The sequence below is a fragment of the Pecten maximus genome, chromosome 16 (genome assembly GCF_902652985.1).
Source record: "Pecten maximus chromosome 16, xPecMax1.1, whole genome shotgun sequence".
Taxonomy (NCBI): domain Eukaryota; kingdom Metazoa; phylum Mollusca; class Bivalvia; order Pectinida; family Pectinidae; genus Pecten; species Pecten maximus.
In genome coordinates, this window is record NC_047030.1 from 26,576,358 (window position 1) to 26,598,264 (window position 21,907).

General features: G+C 34.6%; 1 protein-coding gene across 1 annotated transcript in view; it reads left to right on the forward strand.

The window, feature by feature from the left end:
* Positions 1–21,618, forward strand: part of LOC117314655 — a 94,860-nt gene extending 73,242 nt beyond the window's left edge. Inside the window, exons 30-35 of the mRNA XM_033868731.1 lie at positions 3,643–3,824; positions 9,058–9,197; positions 9,581–9,733; positions 18,232–18,330; positions 18,554–18,645; positions 18,989–21,618. Of these exons, the coding sequence (XP_033724622.1) occupies positions 3,643–3,824; positions 9,058–9,197; positions 9,581–9,733; positions 18,232–18,330; positions 18,554–18,645; positions 18,989–19,096 (774 nt within the window). The 3' untranslated portion in view covers positions 19,097–21,618. The remainder of the gene's footprint in view (positions 1–3,642; positions 3,825–9,057; positions 9,198–9,580; positions 9,734–18,231; positions 18,331–18,553; positions 18,646–18,988) is intronic.
* Positions 21,619–21,907: the final 289 nt, after the last annotated feature.

A 21,907-nucleotide genomic window follows, 5' to 3' on the forward strand; every position in this document is an offset into this window, starting at 1 on the left:
AGGGGAAACACAAGGTCCTTGACTTAAGACAAGGAGTCAGTGGATTATCTGGCATTGTTTTTAGATCAGGTATTAATTGATACACTGATAGAGGAGATCGGAATTATATGCTCAACACTGCAAATTCGAAATTGACACAAGTACAAATCTGGAATAAAACAAAATTGCAAGCAACCTCGGAAGGGCCGCCTTGAAAGGCTGTTAGTGTTGTTAAATGAAAGCTTTCCTGTGTCTTTGTATGGCATTGAGTGTGGTCATGAACCAGGCTGTCAGTAAAACTTTATGGTAATGAATTGACTACTTCATCAGATACAATATTATCAGCTGATTATGGTATTTTTTTCTCCTACATGTACTTGCATTTTTTGAATACCCATTTTTTATTACATTCACACTGAGTTGTACTCATTGTGAAAACATGTATCTCAAACTTCATACAACATCCATAAAGGTGCATATGTAATGCTGTCCCAATCACAATTATAGTGCAAAGATAAAATTTATTAACACTCAAAATGTATCCACTCATAACAAATAAATCCCTATATTATAATGACATTTTCTGGTGTGTTCATAATAAATTAACTGGAGGAAGATGCCATCATACAGAAGGAACTCTAGCCAGTGTTGTGAAGAAATGTTTACAGGGGACTGGTATTCAGGGTCAAGGCTGGGGACATGTATACCAGGATGACTCTTATTAACATCACTTTGAATGAGAACACCTATGACTGTTGTACAGTAATTATATATATATAAGGTCTATAGTAATTAAGGTCCAACTGCCATGATCTACCAAGGGATATCATGCAGAAAAGGCCAGATGATATTGTACAAAAAAGGCCCACTGGTATCTGTTGTATGGAAAGACAAAAAAATGTGTCACTGCACTCTCTACTTTTCATATCAAACCTGCCACAGAGGTATACACAGACTCACAGATTATTAAACAAGAAGATGACAAGTTTGCCAGGGAAATATATCTTGCCCAGAACTAATAACAGACTACATTTCCCATATTGGTGGTGTAAACAAGGCAGATCAAAACCTGCAGTATTTAATTAATCATAAAAGCTGAACTCTTATCAGGTGTTCCTTCAATGTACCAACAACCTTCCTGGACAGGGCAAGCAATAGTTGTCATTCCTGCAGTATACATAAAGCATCATATGGGGACTGGTTGATAAATTCACCTCAAGAAAGGATTGTCTGACCCTACCTGGGACAAGTTTGCATCTCGGTCATGGTATCATGTTTGTTACATGTGTTGCACAAAGAGACAGCAGGATAAATCAGTCAATCTTTTTGCTGAACATTTCATTTTTCTGGCAGTATTAATTTGCTTGAACTACTAAGTTGCAAGCAATGAATATCATTTACATTGTACCTCATTATGAAAATTAAAAAATAATGAAAACAAGAAAAACAAATTAAAAGAAAGAAAGAAAAATTGAAGAAAAAAAAAACAAAAGAAAAAAAGCCTTACGAAAATGCGTTTTTGTAAAATTGCATCAAAATATAAAAAAAATCATGTATTTTAAAACACAACTTGTTAAAAAAAAAATGAAAAAAAAAACAAAGAAAAAGGCTGCCCTTTCATGCTTGCAAGTGACTACCCACCCTTGATGCAAGCGTTTAACACTTGATTCACTGTGTTGTTCATTGTATTGTTTTCATTTTCTTTTTCCCTCGTTTATATTAAATGTTAGAAGAGCTCATTCAAACTGTATTTTGCTTCCTAAGTTTTCGTTGCGGCGAGAGTTATCCTTCTTGATGTTGGAACCGCGTCGTCAAAATGGCGGCTAACAACCAAAATCGAGAATTTGCTGTTGGTACTGCATGCTACCGCTGACTGTACAGAGCGGTTTCCAAAAACAATATCCAATAGTTTGATTTGTAAATCTCGTTTTTAAAAGTATAATATGATACTTGTTTCCATGACAAATGTACGTTTTGATCGCGCTGCAAAACGAAAGTACACATTCCCAAATTTGGAATCGTGTTCTCCGCTAGAATTATACGCAAGGTAGGCAAGTCACAAGCCAATTTGTTGTTTTCGACTGTATTTTTCACGCGTATTAAATCTATAAGATATTCTCGATAATCCTGTTTACTTATGTGCGTCTGTATCATCATTTCTGCAATGCATTTCTCTCAAAAACGTGCTTTTAAAAATAAATGTCAAATTGAACGTCAATAATCGTAAATTAATTCAGGCCAGGAAAAGCCACGTGCATATTTTCTTCGGGCCACAATACCCATTATGCAATTTATTCAGTGACGAAAGTGTTAAGCCTATATCCGATGTCGCGACGAAGGAATGTGTATCCAACCATTTTGGGTCAAATCTATCTTCGTTTTTCAAATGCCAGCGAGCGTAGTTATTAGTGTGTCGAGCTATGGCGGAAAACTGATTCTCATTGAAGAAAAGGTAGAAATAATCGATGGGACTTGCAGTATCAACATCAAAATTTTCTGGAAGTACTGGCCCTGTTTCCCTAACAAAATCATTTACTGTGATCGGCGAAAAATCTCGGTCAACATTACCTAATGGCGGCAATACACCTAGTCGCCGTTTGTCCTCATTCTCGGACTCGTTATCTGTTGACAGTTCATTTAGAACATCGTTAAGATCAATATCTGACTCAATGTCTTCAGGTCCAAAGCCATCGAACTCTATATTATCATCATCGTCGTCAAAAATGTCGCACAAAATCGTAGCCACAGACGCCATCACGCCTCGTTGTTGTCACACTTTTCTACACTCATGACTCACACTTTCTAGGTTAATTTATTCAAAAACTTTCGTATGAATGACGTGTACAAATCTGATTGGTCGATGCATTGATATCTTCTTAAAATAGTATCAGGGATTTCCAGATAGGTGTCGCTCTCAATCACGGGATTTTCCATGTGTAAGTTTACCGAACCGGCATGGCGTCGAGAGGCGCTTACATTGAGATAACGTAGAGGCATCGAGAAGCGCTTACATGGAGATAATGCAAAGGCGTCAGGAAGCGCTTACATGTGGCAAGGGGTAAAGGCGTCCAGAGGCGCTTACATGTGGCAAAGGGTTAACAAATTGAACATGAACATTATTTTGATGTTTGGTAAAATCAAACCCGAGGCGAGTGATACAGGCATTCTGTGCCTCTTGTTCTTGACAAAAACATGACAGATAGTTGACAAGGCGACTAGGTACTGTTTATGTTCAATTAGGGACTTTAATTTCCACTTGATAGTCCATAAAATAAACACATGTATTCATATAGCATTTATGATATATTGACTATGCATTGGAATTGAAATTTGTGCCAAGTCTGTTTATACAACCTTTCAAGGTGAAATATTTTACCAGATGCCCTGAAATTTAAGGTCAATCATACATAAAGGTGTAGGTCATTGGGATTGAAACTATGTATAAACTACTTCATCTGCTTTTTTGTTTTCCCAAAAGACGATATTTCCATGGCCGTGGATATTCTATTGATGACATTATAAATAAATGTATCAAGATTGTTTTCAAAGGTTGCTCAGAAGATATATGTATAATAACTCAACTCTTAAGTTTCTCATGCATTTAGAAAGAAGTCACTTTCATCTCTGGTTATGTCATAATCACACTTTACAATGTACATGTAGCTGGAAAAATACTCAAGTAATTTGGAGCTGATCGTAGCTGATAGGACAAAAGAACTGGTGGCCGAGAAGGCAAAAACCGAACAGCTCTTAAGTCAGATGTTACCAAAAAAGGTCATGGAAGACTTGAAACATGGAAAACCTGTGGAGGCAGAATCATTTGAATGTGTGACAATCTTCTTCAGGTAAGTATCAAGTAAAGTCCGAGTTAGAGGACCTCCTGGAAAATCAAATGAATGGGCTGCTAATAAGAGTGAAGGCTCAGTGGATCGAAAGTGGTGAAAAACCCACAAAATAGTTTATTTATACTTCTGTAACTTAGAAAAACGTAATTATGTTAATAAAAATATCACAAAAATAATCCAGGGGGATGGTAAAATTATAAACGATCAAGATGATTTGCTGAATGAAATAAAAAACTTTTACGAAAATCTATATGCAAGTAAAGATAATGAATTAGAAGAAGTTGATTTGGATATTCTTCTCGGGGATTATGAAGTACCTAAAATAGACAATGAAATTAAATCAGAGTTAGATCGACCAATTACCGTGAAAGAACTAGCTCATTCAGTAAAATGTCTTAAAAATGGCAAAAGTCCCGGCCCAGATGGGTATACATCAGAATTCTATAAGTTCTTTTGGATTGATCTCAAGTTTTTTATTACAAAATCTTTAACTATGGGTATTCAAAAGGGTGAGTTATCACTTACACAAAAACAAGGTGTCGTATCTCTACTACCTCTGCCCTGCAGGTAGGGCGTAAGAATTGTACCTGCTGCCCCCATTGCATGATCGTAAGAGGCGACTAAACTTGGGATCTTATCTTTTCTCTTCTTTCTTAACAACTTTCTTCTTCCTAATGTCTCCCTTGACAATGTCTCACTTTTGGCTTTTAGTTGAGCGTTCGCCCCTGTGAGGAAGGCTTTGGGTTCTGTCCCCTAGCCGAGACATACCAGAGTCTTTAGAAATGGTAGTTGCTACTCCTGCTTAGCGCTCAGCATATTTGAAGTGGGACGACTGGTTCGCCCGTTGTCAGTATAATGTGACCGGGTGTGGTGTGCTGTGCTGCTGGGTGTCTTCGGCAGTATGCTTCAGTGAGGTAGCACTATAAATCGGCAAAAGTTCCGGCCTATCACAAGGAGACTTAACACGAACATACCGCAGCCTCCCAAAACACACATACGCACTCACCACACGCATGCATGTCGCACGCACGGGAGGCCGTCCTTAAATGACCTCGGCTGTTAATAGGACGTTAATCAAAATAAACCTAAACCTCTACTACCTAGGGTAATAAACCTAGAGAACTCCTAAAAAATTGGAGACCAATTTCTCTCCTTAATGTTTCCTATAAAATACTCTCTAATGCAGTTGCTTATCGATTAAAAGATGTTTTAAATAGTATAATACATGAAAATCAAAGGGGTTTTTTAAAAGGTAGATTTATTGGTGAAAATGTTATTTATGACTTAATGCAATATGCAGAAGAGAAGGAGATACCTGGTTTATTATTATACCCCCGCAACGAAGTTAGGGGGGGTATACTGGAATCAGGTTGTCTGTCCCTCCGTCCCTCTGTCTGTAGACGCATTTTGTCCGGACAACTCCACCTAAACCGATGGGCCAATTCCAATGAAACTTCACACAAATATTAATGATCATGTGTAGATGTGCATGCCACTTTATTTTTCTCAAAATTATGGTTGCTATGGCAACTGGTCACTATAAACAGGTTTTCTGATAAGAACCATAACTTTAAGTTTGTCCGGACAACCCCTCCTAAACCGAAGGGCTGATTTCAATGAAACTTTACACAAATATAGAGGACCATGTGTAGACGTGCATGCCACTTTATTTTTCACAAAATCATGGTTGCTATGGCAACTGGTCACTATAAACAGGTTTTCTGATAAGAACCATAACTTTAAGTTTGTCCGGACAACTCCTCCTAAACCGAAGGGCCGATTTCAATGAAACTTCACACAAATATAGAGGACCATATGTAGATGTGCATGCCACTTTATTTTTCACAAAATTATGGTTGCTATGGCAACTGGTCACTATAAACAGGGTTTTCTGATAAGAACCATAACTTTAAGTTTTCCGGACAACTCCTCCTAAACTAAATGGCCAATTTCAATGAAACTTCACACAAATATAGAGGACCATACATAGATGTGCATGACACTTTCTTTTGTTTTCAAAATTATGGTTGCTATGGCAACTGGTCACTATAAACAGGTTTTTCGATAAGCGCCATAACTTTATTTTTGTCCGGACAACTCCTCCTAAACCGAAGGGCCGATTTCACTGAAACTTCACATTAATATAGAGGACCATGTGTAGATGTGCATGCCACTTTATTTTTCACAAAATCATGGTTGTTATGGCAACTGGTCACTATATTACTGGGTTATCTTAGTTAGCCTCTAATTAACAGTTCCAATTCACCATTGACTCGTGCAGATTGCGGGGGTATTAGTCAGCCATCCTGGCGACAGTTCTAGTTATTAATAGATTTCGAAAAGGCGTTCGATTCTATTTCATGGAACTTCATAACAAAGGTTTTAACATATTTTAACTTTGGTAATTATTTCAAAAATGTTATCCATACTTTATTTCAAAATGCATCTTGATGTGTTGCACAACATGGTTTTTTCTCTCAATTTTTTAATATTGGTAGAGGATGTAGACAAGGCGATCCGCTGTCACCCTATCTTTTTAGTATGTGTGTGGAGATACTTGGCATATTAATAAGAAATGATAAAGACATAAAAGGCATCAAAGTCGGTAATAAAGAATTCAAGTTATCACAGTATGCAGATGATACTGGTCTCACATTAGATGGCTCTGACAAAGCACTCAAGAAAACTTTAGATCTTCTTACTCAATACGCCAAATACTCTGGGTTAAAATCAAACATTGAAAAAATAAAGTGTATATGGTTTGGAACTAAAACATTAAGTATGGATAGGATATGTGCTAATAATAACCTTATTTGGTCAAATGAACCATTCACTTTCCTAGGAGTGCAATTCAGTCAGAATCTGTCAGAACTTGCTGACTTGAATTACTGTGACACACTTCAAGAAATTAAATCTCTCATTCACATATGGTCAAAGAGGTGTCTTAGTCTAATAGGTAGAATTACAGTTGTTAAAAGCATCATTCTTTCTAAATAAACACATTTATTTATAAGTATTCCAAGACCTGATAAGGACTTTGTAAAAATCCTAGAAAGACTTATATACAATTTTATATGGGGCAGGAAAAACGACAGAATCTTAAGAAACCAGATAGTTCAAAATTACAAAGATGGCAGTCTTAAAATGGCTCAAATTGATGCTTTCATTAAATCCATGAAACTATCCTGGATAAAACGCCTGTTAACAAATGATAATTCATGGATCTACCTTTTTGAAGAAGTGATTGGCGAATCAAAATTTACTATTATTTCATATGGGGCAGACTATTGGAGAAAAAAGTCGAAATCTATTAAAAATCTGTTCTGGAAAGAAGTCCTCAAAATATACATTGTTTTTTTGTACCTTCCATGCAACGAAGAAAGTGTTTTGTATCGTCCCTTGTGGCACAATCCAGAAATAAAGATTGATAACAAGACCATACATTTTAAACAATGGTCACGAAAAGGGATATGTTATGTGTATGACTTATGTAATGACCAAGGTAAATTAATTGAAAACTATGAAGAATTTTGTGAGAAATTTTCCTTTTCACCAATACTAACTCAGTTTTATGGCATCAGGAATGCCATTCTGTCTAAATGGCCTTTTCTGAGAAATTATAATTCCACTATTATACTTCCACATTGTCAAAAGTACATTTATCACATCTTAACAAATATACAACGAGGACTCTCGATATATAATCTTTTTATTAAAGATTTAACTACAAATGATAAATACAAAGTCAAATGGTCACTTGAACTTGATATACATCAAAATCAATATTGGTGGGAAAAGATTAACTTTATAATATTTAAGTTAACCTTGGACTCAACACTTCAATGGTTCCAATACCGAATTACTCACAGAATCATTAGCACAAACAAATACCTGTGTATGATAAATGTAATTAACTCGCCTGTATGCTCATTTTGTAAAGCAAATATAGAATCAATAATCCACTTGTTTTGGGAATGTACTCTTGTTACAAAATTTTGGCAAGAATTCACCACATGGGTAGAAAACAAAACCGGGAAAACTCTGAGTTTGAATAATTCAGATGTTATCCTTGGGAAAACGGACAACGAAATAAACAACATAAACTTAATTATTGTTTTATCAAAATTACACATATACAAGCAAAAGTATAAAAATCATCTGCCTGCTCTATTTATATTCAAAATGGAACTAGAAAAACATTACAAAATTGAACAGTACATCATAGGAAAAATATGACTGTCCAAAAATTTGAAAAACGATGGGTTGATTTGAAAGCACTTATAACGTAACAAATCAAAAAAAGGAAAAACTTGATATTGTTACTTTTAGAACTCTACTACTGTTAAAGTACGAGTCTGTGCGTGTATGAAAGAAGTCTTTATGTATGTCTTTTTTTCTATATCTACATGTATAAAAAGTTTTCTTCTGAATTAATATGGCAATATCCTTACCTGAAGTATACCACAAATAGCTATAGCAACACAATAAAAAAAAAAAAAAAAAGAGTATAAAAGAGCATGTTCTATCAGCCACATTACACAATGAGATCATATGAAATCGTGATGAACACATTCATTTTATGCGACACTCTAAAATAAATTGCAAGATTTAATGTATTGTGACAAAACTGCATCTGAGGTATACTTCATGTATCGATAAGCGAATTTTATTAAGCATATGAAAAAATGTAACTGCTGCAATTAAATATACACCAATATTATGTATTGCTACATGTATGCATATGTATGGAGGAAAATAAAAAAATTTCCAAAACAAAAAAAGTAAAGATATATTGATGAAATGTATTATGTTGAACTGAATGATAGTTTTTTAGTTGCTATTCTTGTACAGCCACCCCTAGCGGTCCTCGCTAAATGTACTAGCCAGTGTTGTTAGGTATCATCCTTACATTTTAAAAAGGCTAGCTGGTTGGCCAGGGATACTTCGGCCTTGATATACACTTCAGAGGTTTTTGCTGATTTTGACTCTGATCGTTTGAACTCACACTTATTTACTGATTCAGAAGCACAATATCATATAATTTAGACAGGTTGAACAAACCATGACTGAAATACTGATTTTAACATTTCTGGAGCAAACCTCTCAAACTGCTAAAGATAACTTCACAAAACTTTCTACACACATCATAAGTGGTTTAGTAGTGTCTTTTGCTATAGAATTACAGTTTTCAGCTCTCCATAGTTTGGTGAAATTTTATTGTTTATTTTGACAGTGACATTGTGGGATTTACAAAGATAGCTGGAAGTAGTACCCCTCTCCAGATTGTGGACCTCCTCAATGATTTATACACCTGTTTTGACTCCATTTTGGACAATTATGATGTATACAAAGTGGAAACCATCGGTGATGCCTGTAAGTAGTATTATAGATGCGGAATTGTTCATAATGAAAATAAAAGCTTTTCTTTTTCAAAAAAAAAAGTAAGATAAATAAAATTGTGTTTACTGGTATTTTTTTTTCATTGAGAATTTGTAAACAATCTTAATGCATGACTATTCTCTATAATCCAGTTTTAATAACAATACATTATCAATGGTGTTTTACTGGAATTGTGAGAATATGACTTGCCCTGTTGCTGTTGTTTTAAGAAAGTTATTTACCTGAAAACTGTTATTAAAATTTCATTTAATTAAGGTGAGTGTTGGAAGTAAACATACAGGTTATTTTGTATAACATTTGATAATGATTCCAAGCATTCTAAAATAAAATTATACTCTAATCTGTCTATTAAACAGACGTCGTAGTCAGTGGTCTGCCTATCAGGAATGGAAATCTTCATGCTGGTGAAATCGCCACTATGTCTCTTGACCTGATGAGTGCTATTGGAGACTTCAAGATTCGACACATGCCAGATGAAACACTCCAGCTACGTATTGGAATGCATTCGGGTAACATATTTTCACTTCAAGTAGTAAAGACTCAACTACCACTACCAAACAGTGATTATTGTAAACTTACTACTACTACTACAAAACAGTGATTATTGAAAAATTACTACCATTACCAAACTGATTATTGTAAACTTACTACCACTACCAAACCATGATTATTGTAATCTTACTACCAATACCAAACTGATTATTGTAAACTTACTACCACTACCAAACCATGATTATTGTAATCTTACTACCAATACCAAACAGTAATTATTGTAAACTTACTACTACTACTACCAAACAGTGATTATTGTAAACTTACTACCACTTCCAACATTGATTATTGTAAACTTACTACTACTACTACTACTACCAAACAGTGATTATTGTAAACTTACTACCACTCCAAACTAACTTGAACAATATGTTTATGAAAAAAATTATCTTTTCAATAATTTTGATAACTCTAATGTCAATATTTTATGGCCAACTCTCTGAAACAAATGAGGGAACGATCAGAGAAAGATGTTCTGTCCTGTCGTTACAATTGACAGGAGTATTATGGGCTGGCATTGTCCATCTATCTGTTTGCCCGTCCAGTGTAAAATTTTGTTTGCCCAGAGATCTCCTTCCTTCTCCGACTAATCTTTTGAAATTCTGTATACATTGATAATCATGATACAAAGTTGTGTTTTCCTGAGAGGAATTTTTAAGCTTTGAAATGGACTTGGTAGGTTTTATAACCTTGATATAGAGCACCATGCCAAAAGTATTCGTGAAAATCCGAGATGGTGAGGTACGTGTCATCCTGTTTCTCCCAAAACTGAAAAATATATATCCTGTTTCTCCCAAAAACTTGTGTAAACAATATAGGGAGAGGTGTTGTTTTAACCCTTTAAGCCCTGATGATGCATTAATGCATCACCGGGCCGGGGCCGAATGATGCATTAATGCATCACCGTGCCGGGGCCGAATGATGCATTAATGCATCACGGAAGTAGATTTTTTTCTGCATTTTTTTGAAGTGATGATACAGCGATTTAAATAATCATGACTGATTCTTACTTGAATGAGATAATGTTTGGCAATAAATAATGAAATTAACAATACGTAACACAACTTTAGATGTCTAAATTTACGTATAACGTCCAACTTGTTTTAAACTTCTGCTCTCGAGAACTTCCGGTCGGACGGGAGCGAGTAAACAACTGATTCCCGAAAAAATATATAACGAATCTAGTTTTTTGTCCTGTGTAATAAAGCTGGGAATGTTCAGGACAGTTTGCAATATGTATTTAAATTGACGTTTTGTACAAATGGTTCACATATTCGTGAATTAAAAACACAGAAACAACGATACGTTTGATTAATTGAATGAACCACTGGTGCATCACGTCAGCGGCGCGGCAGTGTCTGCCAACTCGCTAGCTTTTATGATCAAATCTCCACCATCTATCAAAGACATCGTTCCAAAACTACTTGCATGGTTTTATATGTATGTTTCATTGTATTTCTGTTGATACTTTATCGGGAAAACGAGCTAATAATTCGGATTTTTAACACAAACAGAAGACCGAGTATTCTAATTTTAGTAACACAGATCATGATCACATGACCATATCTTATCCAAGATGGCTCTATAAACACACACATGTGAGTACGTCGATTGATACGAATTCACGATTTGGTTTATATTTAATTGCGTGATTTTTTAAAAGATTTTGAACTTGTAATTCATATCGTTTTTTACATTCTCGTTACAATCATGGAAACGTATTATATCTACCAATAAAGTAGCGATCTTTGTTGTCATGTAGTTATTTTGCGTGCTGTCAAAATCTGAAAATTTCTACGGCTTCGATTATTTTGAGAGAAGGCTACGACATATTTTTACATCAAGGGGAAACACAAGGTCCTTGACTTAAGACAAGGAGTCAGTGGATTATCTGGCATTGTTTTTAGATCAGGTATTAATTGATACACTGATAGAGGAGATCGGAATTATATGCTCAACACTGCAAATTCGAAATTGACACAAGTGACAAATCCGGAATAAAACAAAATTGCAAGCAACCTAGGAAGGGCCGCATTGAAAGGCTGTTAGTGTTGTTAAATGAAAGCTTTCCTGTGTCTTTGTATGGCATTGAGTGTGGTCATGAACCAGGCTGTCAGTAAAACTTTATGGTAATGAATTGACTACTTCATCAGATACAATATTATCAGCTGATTATGGTATTTTTTTCTCCTACATGTACTTGAATTTTTTGAATACCCATTTTTTATTACATTCATACTGAGTTGTACTCATTGTGAATACATGAATCTCAAACTTCATACAACATCCATAAAGGTGCATATGTAATGCTGTCCCAATCACAATTATAGTGCAAAGATACAATTTATTAACACTCAAAATGTATCCACTCATAACAAATAAATCCCTATATTATAATGACATTTTCTGGTGTGTTCATAATAAATTAACTGGAGGAAGATGCCATAATGCAGAATGAACTCTAGCCAGTGTTGTGAAGAAATGTTTACAGGGGACTGGTATTCAGGGTCAAGGCTGGGGACATGTATACCAGGATGACTCTTATATTTAACATCACTTTGAATGAGAACACCTATGACTGTTGTACAGTAATTATGTATATAAGGTCTATAGTAATTAAGGTCCAACTGCCATGATCTACCAAGGGATATCATGCAGAAAAGGCCAGATGATATTGTACAAAAAGGCCCACTGGTATCTGTTGTATGGAAAGACAAAAAAAAATGTGTCACTGCACTCTCTACTTTTCATATCGAACCTGCCACAGAGGTATAAACAGACTCACAGATTATTAAACAAGAAGATGGCAAGTTTGCCAGGGAAATATATCTTGCCCAGAACTAATAACAGACTACATTTCCCATATTGGTGGTGTAAACAAGGCAGATCAAAACCTGCAGTATTTAATTAATCATAAAAGCTGAACTCTTATCAGGTGTTCCTTCAATGTACCAACAACTTTCCTGGACAGGGCAAGCAATAGTTGTCATTCCTGCAGTTTACATAAAGCATCATATGGGGACTGGTTGATAAATTCACCTCAAGAAAGGATTGTCTGACCCTACCTGGGACAAGTTTGCATCTCGGTCATGGTATCATGTTTGTTACATGTGTTGCACAAAGAGACAGCAGGATAAATCAGTCAATCTTTTTGCTGAACATTTCATTTTTCTGGCAGTATTAATTTGCTTGAACTACTAAGTTGCAAGCAATGAATATCATTTACAGTGTACCTCATTATGAAAATTAAAAAATAATGAAAACAAGAAAAACAAATTAAAAGAAAGGAAGAAAAATTGAAGAAAAAAAAACAAAAGAAAAAAAGCCTTACGAAAATGCGTTTTTGTAATATTGCATCAAAATATAAAAAAAGATTCATGTATTTGAAAACACAACTTGTTAAAAAAAAAAGGAAAAAAACCAAAAATAAACAAAGAAAAAGGCTGCCCTTTCATGCTTGCAAGTGACTACCCACCCTTGATGCACGCGTTTAACACTTAATTCACTGTGTTGTTCATTGTATTGTTTTCATTTTCTTTTCCCCTCGTTTATATTAAATGTTAGAAGAGCTCATTCAAACTGTATTTTGCTTCCTAAGTTTTCGTGGCGGTGAGAGTTATCCTTCTTGATGTTGGAACCGCGTTGTCAAAATGGCGGCTAACAACCAAAATCGAGAATTTGCTGTTGGTACTGCATGCTACCGCTGACTGTACAGAGCGGTTTCCAAAAACAATATCCAATAGTTAGATTTGTAAATCTCGTTTTTAAAAGTATAATATGATACTTGTTTCCATGACGAATGTACGTTTTGATCGCGCTGCAAAACGAAAGTACACATTCCCAAATTTGGAATCGTGTTCTCCGCTAGAATTATACGCAAGGTAGGCAAGTCGCAAGCCAATTTGTTGTTTTCGACTGTATTTTTCAAGCGTATTAAATCTATAAGATATTCTCGATAATCCTGTTTACTTATGTGCGTCTGTATCATCAATTCTGCAATGCATTTCTCTCAAAAACGTGCCTTTAAAAATAAATGTCAAATTGAACGTCAATAATCGTAAATTAATTCAGGCCAGGAAAAGCCACGTGCATATTTTCTTAGGGCCACAATACCCATCATGCAATTTATTCAGTGACGAAAGTGTTAACAGTTAGGTTAACTTCTACCTGTACAGGTAAATCAACGTCCCTGTTACCTGTACAGGTGAATTAAGGTGTCTATTACTGAATGTATCAGTTGACAAATAAATAAATTGATAGATTTATCCATATATTCACAGTTAGTTTGAATTTTAAAATAAAACGTGTAATTGTATTTACAATTTATGTATATAATTTATAATAGATTTATAGAAGTGATCATAATTGACTTCCTTTTAATAAGATGATAAATTAATTAAAGTTATTGATATCTTAACATTTTTTTTTATATATATCTTAACATTTTTTTTATATAATTGACTTATTTTTATATTCAATTCAATTCAATTCTTTTATTACTTTCGGCCGTACGGCCTATCAGTCACAAAAACATTGTACATGAAATACAAATTACAGCATGGCGTATACAACAGGAAATAACATATAGAGAATGAGACATCATAGCTTCAATGATTGGTTTAGTAATTATTTCTTAATTTAGTAGCTTCATGTATATATTTTCCTAGAGAACACAGTTCCTTAACATTTTGTACTCTGAATAGCTGGATTAATTTAAAAACAGATGGGTTATTCCAGTAATAACGCTTGATGTACCTTTTCCTTAAATTTCTATAACTATTACATTCAAGAATTAAATGATATTCATCTTCAATTTGTTGTCTATTATTACACATATTACAAAATCGTCTTAATCTTGGAGTATTGTTATATCTACCAGCTTCAATGGCTAAACAATGTGCAGATAGATGTATCTTAGTAAGACAAATTCTATATCTTTTAGGAATATATTTGGTAAGATAAAAAGGTAATGTTACATTGTCCACAAGATGTTTATATATATGACATTTTGAGGATGACTCTAATAAATGGTGTAGGTGTTGCTGAGCTTGGTCAAAAATTCTCTGCTTAATAACTGGCAAAATATTGTCGATATAACTTGCATACATTTGCTGGTTTTCCCACACATGACCAAAACCAAGCGAAAAAAGTTCATTTTTAACAAAAGTTACCCAATTGAAACAATTTTTTGTATTACAATTTCTTAAAAATCCATATGCACGATTTAAAATACAATTTCGTGTAGTTGTTAACTTAAACCAGTACTTAATTATCCTTAGTTTCCAGTAATATTGTAGTGGAAAACGACCTAGTTCACAATACACCATCGCATTTGAGGTTGATTTTTTTACATTAAGTATTCTTTTGCAAAAATGTGTGTGGACCTTTTCAACGCCAATTGCCTTTGACGATCCCCATATCTCGCAACTATAGCTTAAACTACTTCCAACATATGAATCGAAAAGATGAAGCATAGTTTCAATATTTAATTTCATGTGATTACATTTTGTAAAAAGTGCAAACATTGCTTTACGACCCTGATTTGATAGCTGTATTTGAATACTGTTGAATTTATTATTAAATTTCAGATTCACTCCTAAATACACATAGTTATGTTAATAATGCATCCTCATTGCTTCATCTTTTGTAATACAGTACAAATAGTATACAGAAAGAGTAAACTATTGGTTTATTTATGATATAAATAGTGCTCATTTGTAATGTATGTATCAATGTAAATGTGGTGCTTATTATATTGTATTTTGAAGATAATATATAGTGCTTATTAGTTATCCACTGTACAAGTAAATCATATCATCAGTAAAAAGTACATATATGTGTGTAATATAAATGCATTATTTTTAACTTTTTAAAGTTTTTGTAGTTATATCACCTATCTACCTGTATTTACCTTATTTACCTGGATTTTGCAATTAATGAATGTGAGCGATAATTACCTTCTGTGTTTACTTAATAATTAGACCCCTGTGTAAACAAATCCTGTTTCTCCCAAAACAAATTTACCTAGATTTTCAGTTTTGGGAGAAACAGGATTAAACCGATGGTGACGTCATCTTGATACGGTTCGTAACATCAAAGACAGACAATGCGAGAAAAGTAAACAAAGCAGGCCATGGTTTCCCGGCATATGCTATGTTATTACGTAGGTGTGACATCCTTTCCAAAAATGTCAAGAAACATGGGCTGGAAATCATCAGAACTGTCAACAGAGGTTACAAAATTAATTGTGGAGTTTAAATTTGAGGGATAAAGGAATTCAGAGATTGTAAATTCATTAAAAATTCCAGAACCAACTATTTTATCAGTGTGAAAAGTTTTGTTTCTGTCGGTACAGTGGAAATCGGACGGCGTTGTGGGAGGCTTGGTAAGTTGTCAAAGAGATTCAAAAACTGGATCTTAAAAACAACGGAGGTCTTAGACGCAACACACAAATTTAAACATATGAGAGGTCCAAATGAATGTGTTCATCCACATACAGTGTATGTCCACTCAGACTTTTACATAAACAAGATTTGAAGTGCTGTTCTACAGAAGATGGTTGTCACAGAAGCTAATAGAAAAAAATGTATTTCTTGGTGTTTTCAAAAGCGACCAACTACGGTTGGCAGTATTAGGAAAAAAAATATGATATTTTCTGATGAAAGTCAGTTAGTGTTGGGGGGAAAATGATCGCATATTTGCCTGGAGAACTCAGGGTTCACCCTGGACCCAAAAATCATGGGCCATTTTGACAAGATTTCAGAAATCGTATAGGCCAAAACCTAGAAAATTGAAGAAATTTGTGAGGTTTTTTTCCCTCCACCTCCAAAACCTGGCACGTCCTTAAGTTAAATGACCCTGGCTGCTAATAGGACTTTAAACAAAAACAAACCAAACAAAATTACTTTCTACTGTGTGGGTACACTTTGTGTTGATGAAGGAAACATTAATGCTCTAAAGTACCTCAGTATTCTTGAGGACAATTTGTGGCCAGTTAGGCATTTATTGCCTGTCATTTTAAGTGAAAAAACCTACTGGTTTCAATATGATAATCAGGACCTCTGACAAACTGCTATACTTAACATCTGGAAATCTTTGAGTGTTGAGTACATTGGGCTATATAATTCAATACCATGTTGTTTACTGACAGTTATCAAATCTCAGGGTCATTTAACGAAATGCTAGGTAAGTAAACTTTCTTCTTCAATTACAAAAACACTTTTATTTACATGACTTCAATTTGTTTATGTCCGCCATTTTGGAATTTCGCGAAATACTTTTGGCACAGTGCTGTCGATGTTTCCCAGAGACATTTTGAGATGACCATCTTGGAAAAGTTATTACCCTTCGTTTATTAATGTATTTGATTTTTGTCTAGAAATCTCCAATCTTTTTCAACCAATTTCTTTGAAACTTTGTAGGATTTATAACCATGATATCAAGTTATCTTTCCCTGAGCAGCATTATTTTTGCAAAAGTTATTGCCCCTTGTTAGCCTACCATCAGATGACCTTTACCCTACATTCATGGTTTTGATTAAATATATCGAAATCTGAATTTAAAAGCCAAAACATCAACTATCGATATGTGTTTAACTCTTTACGTACTCATTCAAATTTCGCGGTCGCTACCGGAAGTGAATGCTGGGTAGGTCCTTTGTGTATTGGAGCATATGGCTATCACATCAGACGTCGATAAAACGATCTTTTACTGATCTTTTACTGTTGTATAATGCTTAATATTAAATGAAGTTTATCATATGGAACAAGTACTGAGTACGGAAACTCTTTTACCCAATTTTTCCTTTAAAATACGGCGAAATCACCAGGCAGAATCGCGGGAAATGACATGTTAATCGGCACATGTGTCACACATGTGCAAGAAATCACGCAGCCAAAACATCGTTTTTTCGGTGTGTAAAAATATTTTACGTATTTCTTACTTATTTTGATGATAAACGTTACTCAATTATATATATATTATCGTTTTTAATTGTTTTATTGTGTTTAACACCTCAACAATCTCGCAGAAAACGAAAGTAAATTTGAGGCCGCCATTTTGTAGCTATGTAAACAGCTCGGCATGAACCGGCGGAATTCTTTGAAATAGACAATCTTAACGAATGAATTATGCTTCTGGTACGTAAAACATACCATCAATACAATATTTACATTGCTTTTTATTTCTTAAAAACATCATTTCCGTGTCAATTCCTTCGTATGACTATGCTAAACCAGCAAGTAATATCAACATCTTTCGCGATGTTTTACGACGATTTGAGTCGTCACAAAGGATGGAAGGCATGTTAATTGTGACGTGTGTAGTCGTCATGAAGGATACAAGAGCACATTTTTGTGACGTCTGTAGTCGTCGTGAGTACGGAAAGAGTTAAGATTTCAGGTTACGATGCAGGCCCATGAGTATAGATTTAATGTGAAACTTTATTTTGATTAAGGTCCTGCTGTGGCTGGTGTTGTTGGACTGAAGATGCCTCGGTATTGTCTGTTTGGAGATACTGTGAACACAGCTTCCAGAATGGAGTCCAACTCTGTTGGTAAGTTGTCAACTTCAGTTTTGTTAATCCTCCACCAGACAAAATTTCAACCAATTATTGGCATATACATTTTAATCGTATATATAATACATTACAACAATTAGAAAGATTGTTTGTAGGCCTTTTGCAGTGCTAGCACTGATATTTAAATACAATGTAACATTTGTTTTAAGATGTATGCTATGATATGATATAACAGGAGAAATGATATGGTTAATTTCAGCCTTGAGAATACACATGAGCGAGTCAACAGCAACCATTCTTCAAGTTCTGACTGGTTACCACTTAGAATGCAGAGGACAGATTGAGGCAAAGGTATGCAATTAGCCAGAAGTGGTGTCCACCTAGCACAAATTGTTGTCAAAATAAAGATATGTTTTGATTTTTAATTCCTTTGATTTATCTACAAAAATCATTTTGGCATTGGACAGGCATATATTTTTGATGTTGTTGTAAGGTATTCCAATATAAGTTACAGAAAAAATTGATAAAACACAGTATGTGTCATTGTGTCATTAGCTGCTTCCTACCAACTCATCTACGCAGATCTTCTCTCTAAGTTCAATCTATTAAGCGTCAGACTAGCAGGCCAGCAGGTCAAGGTTTGGTCCCTAGCAAAGGCATTGACCTCTGTTACATACATGCATTTTACTTTCAGGGGAAAGGAAAGATGACAACCTACTGGTTGAATGGAAAAGATGGATTTAACAAGAAGCTTCCAGGTAGAGAGCTTGCTGCATCATTGTCCCAGCATGAATTTAAGTGATTCCTGTGTCAACATGACATATATAGAACATTTCTCCAGGAAGGTGTACCGTATGGGCTTGACATCTGTTCTGAAAACTACAAAGACAATCCTCCAATATTATTTCATGGACATCAAGCCGTTTTGACATCCAATTATTATGGTTGGCCCTTCCTTCCTGGAGCTAAAAATTCTGATAGCAATGTCAGATAGAAGAGGTGAATCAGAGTGGTCTTTAGTCCTGTAAATTATGTTCTTGTTTGGTGTATAAAAGGTTGTTGTGAGGGTGAATGATAGATTTATATCGGTATCATGTCCACTTCAATGCATTCTGGTGGTGAATCTGTGTGAAAAAGGTTATGCTGTTAAAATCTTCCACTGTTGCAATAAACACTGTGCTTATCAGTTCTGTGATGATGTACATAGTAGTTCATGTGTTATTTTAATGTTTTTTCCCAGCAGACTTTAAATGACAGTTGTCGGCATTATTCATGATAATCTATACGTACACATGTATGCATATGCGAGTAGAGTAGAAAGAGGAAGTGCTGAATGTTATTAAAATAGTTTATTAAAAAAGATTATGGCAATCTGTTTCTGTGCTAATGTTGAATATATGGTGTGATGACATGGGTATTCCGAAGTTAATACCTAGCAAGCACTTATTGACCATATTTACATGAAGAAATACATACCCAGGTGAAAAATCAAGGACATCAGACCCAAAGGGCAAGGTCGATGTTTGCATCTTCACTCGTAAACATTTTGTTTGACATGATGAAGCAAAGTTGGTTGGAATCAAAACAAGGAGTCATAACAGGCAAATGGATCATAACATCATTATTTAGCTAAAAGTTTTGACAAGCAGACTTTAATGTTGTAGGTTTTATTTGATTTTGATATACAGTGAGTCATGACACATGACTGTGACTTCTATTTCTGGATTTGAAAAAAATTGTTGCCGTTTTCTTTCTTCCAATAGTTGGAAACATCATTATTGCCCGATTTTACTGATATTTGGTGTATAGGGGTTCTGAAGGATGCCTAAAACGACAACAGTTTTGAAATCCTAGGTTCCATGGTAATGAAATGGAAGCCTGTGATTGATCAAAAATGTATTAATTGCTAGATTTTGATGAAATTTGATATGTAGGTGATTTATGATACTACAAGTACAACTGTTGATTTCCATTTCTGCTTTAAAACAATTACATGGCAACTATTTTGCTGCCTTTTAATTGGTGGAAATTTAGATGTTAAATTTCAATGAAATATGGTGTTTATGTCTAACAATATTGTGGTTTCTTTGAGCTTCATTATCAACTGAGGGGGCAGTTTGGGGACTTCTGTAACGGGCCCGTTACAATTAAAACTTGTTAATGTTGAATGCTTTTCAATTTAATTTGCTTTGAATCTTCTGTGGAAGCAGTAAGCTAACTTTTCACAGAGGCCATTCTCAAAATGGGAAAAGTTTTTATAATACAGAGTGCTCAAATGCCATAATCACTGAAATATCTAGGTGTTTACATAATACTACATATAGGTATTTATTTATTATCAACAAAAGAAAATTTTTAATGAATTAGCAGCATTTATGAATCAAAATATATATGTTAACAATGAATTTTTAGCATGTTTTGGACCCGTGTTTTTACATAGTATTGAAATAGTGTGCATTTTTTAAAGTATTTGTATTTAATTGTAAACCCATTGACTACAGTTTTGTGTATATTAATGAGTTATAACACTAATAATTATACATGTATGCATTTTAGGGTATAAGCATGTTGTCAATCCATCCTTTGCTCATCTGGACCATTAGTTATTTACTATATACCGTATGCTGTAAAAGGATAAACGAAAGGAAATAATAGTAAAAAACCATGATGAAATAATTCTCCATAACAATTTTCATGGCAAATGAAACATAGCAATACCACTAACAATTATAATTTTCAAGAGTTAGCAAAATATAGGTCATGATTTTATCCGAGACGTATATATCAAGAAAGCCCGAGGGATACAAGACATTTTGTAAAAATGTTCCTATTGTGCAAAATAACAGACTTGTGATACTATGGGGCATCGGAACTGAATAAAGGTCAAGGTTGAAGATCAAGGGCATTTAAGTTTTTTAAGGTCAAGGACAAATGTTTTAGCTCATTGAGAACATTGGCAACTATGAGAGTGTTGCTTACCAAAATGATTACCATAGCTATTCTACTTTATTTCCCTTCATTTATCTTGTTAAAACATATCACTTCTTGGAACTATATTCACTGTACCACATGTACTTGTCGGGGGAAGGAAGTTTGATCAGCAGAGTAGTTCATCCTAAATAATCTATCTGTAGGCAACTCATTTTATTTAAAACTGATGCAAGACTTGTGAGTAATGAAATATCTTGCCGTCAAGATAATGTAGCTGAAAGTTCGTCTGCAATACTAGATGTGTGTGTAAGTGTTTGTGCTGTTACTAGCCACATGCTTATTACAACCATGTACACAAATCATATCACTGGAAATAAAATATTTCATCTTCTATATCACAAGTTTTGTCATTTATTGGTTAAATTGAAAACAACATTTCTCGGAAAACCTTATCTTAACTTTTCAAGCTGATTCCCAACAGTGTTATTTTTCGTCCTCATGAAAAGTTTGACATGGTAGCCACGACAGCCATTTTGTAACACGATCGAGAAATCATGGTTTTCCATAAGAACATCTTTTGGACTCCACTATATGTACCAATGGTAGGCCACCTATCACCACCACTAACAGACCACTCGTCACCACCACTGGCAGGCCAACTGTCGTCACCAATAGCAGGCCA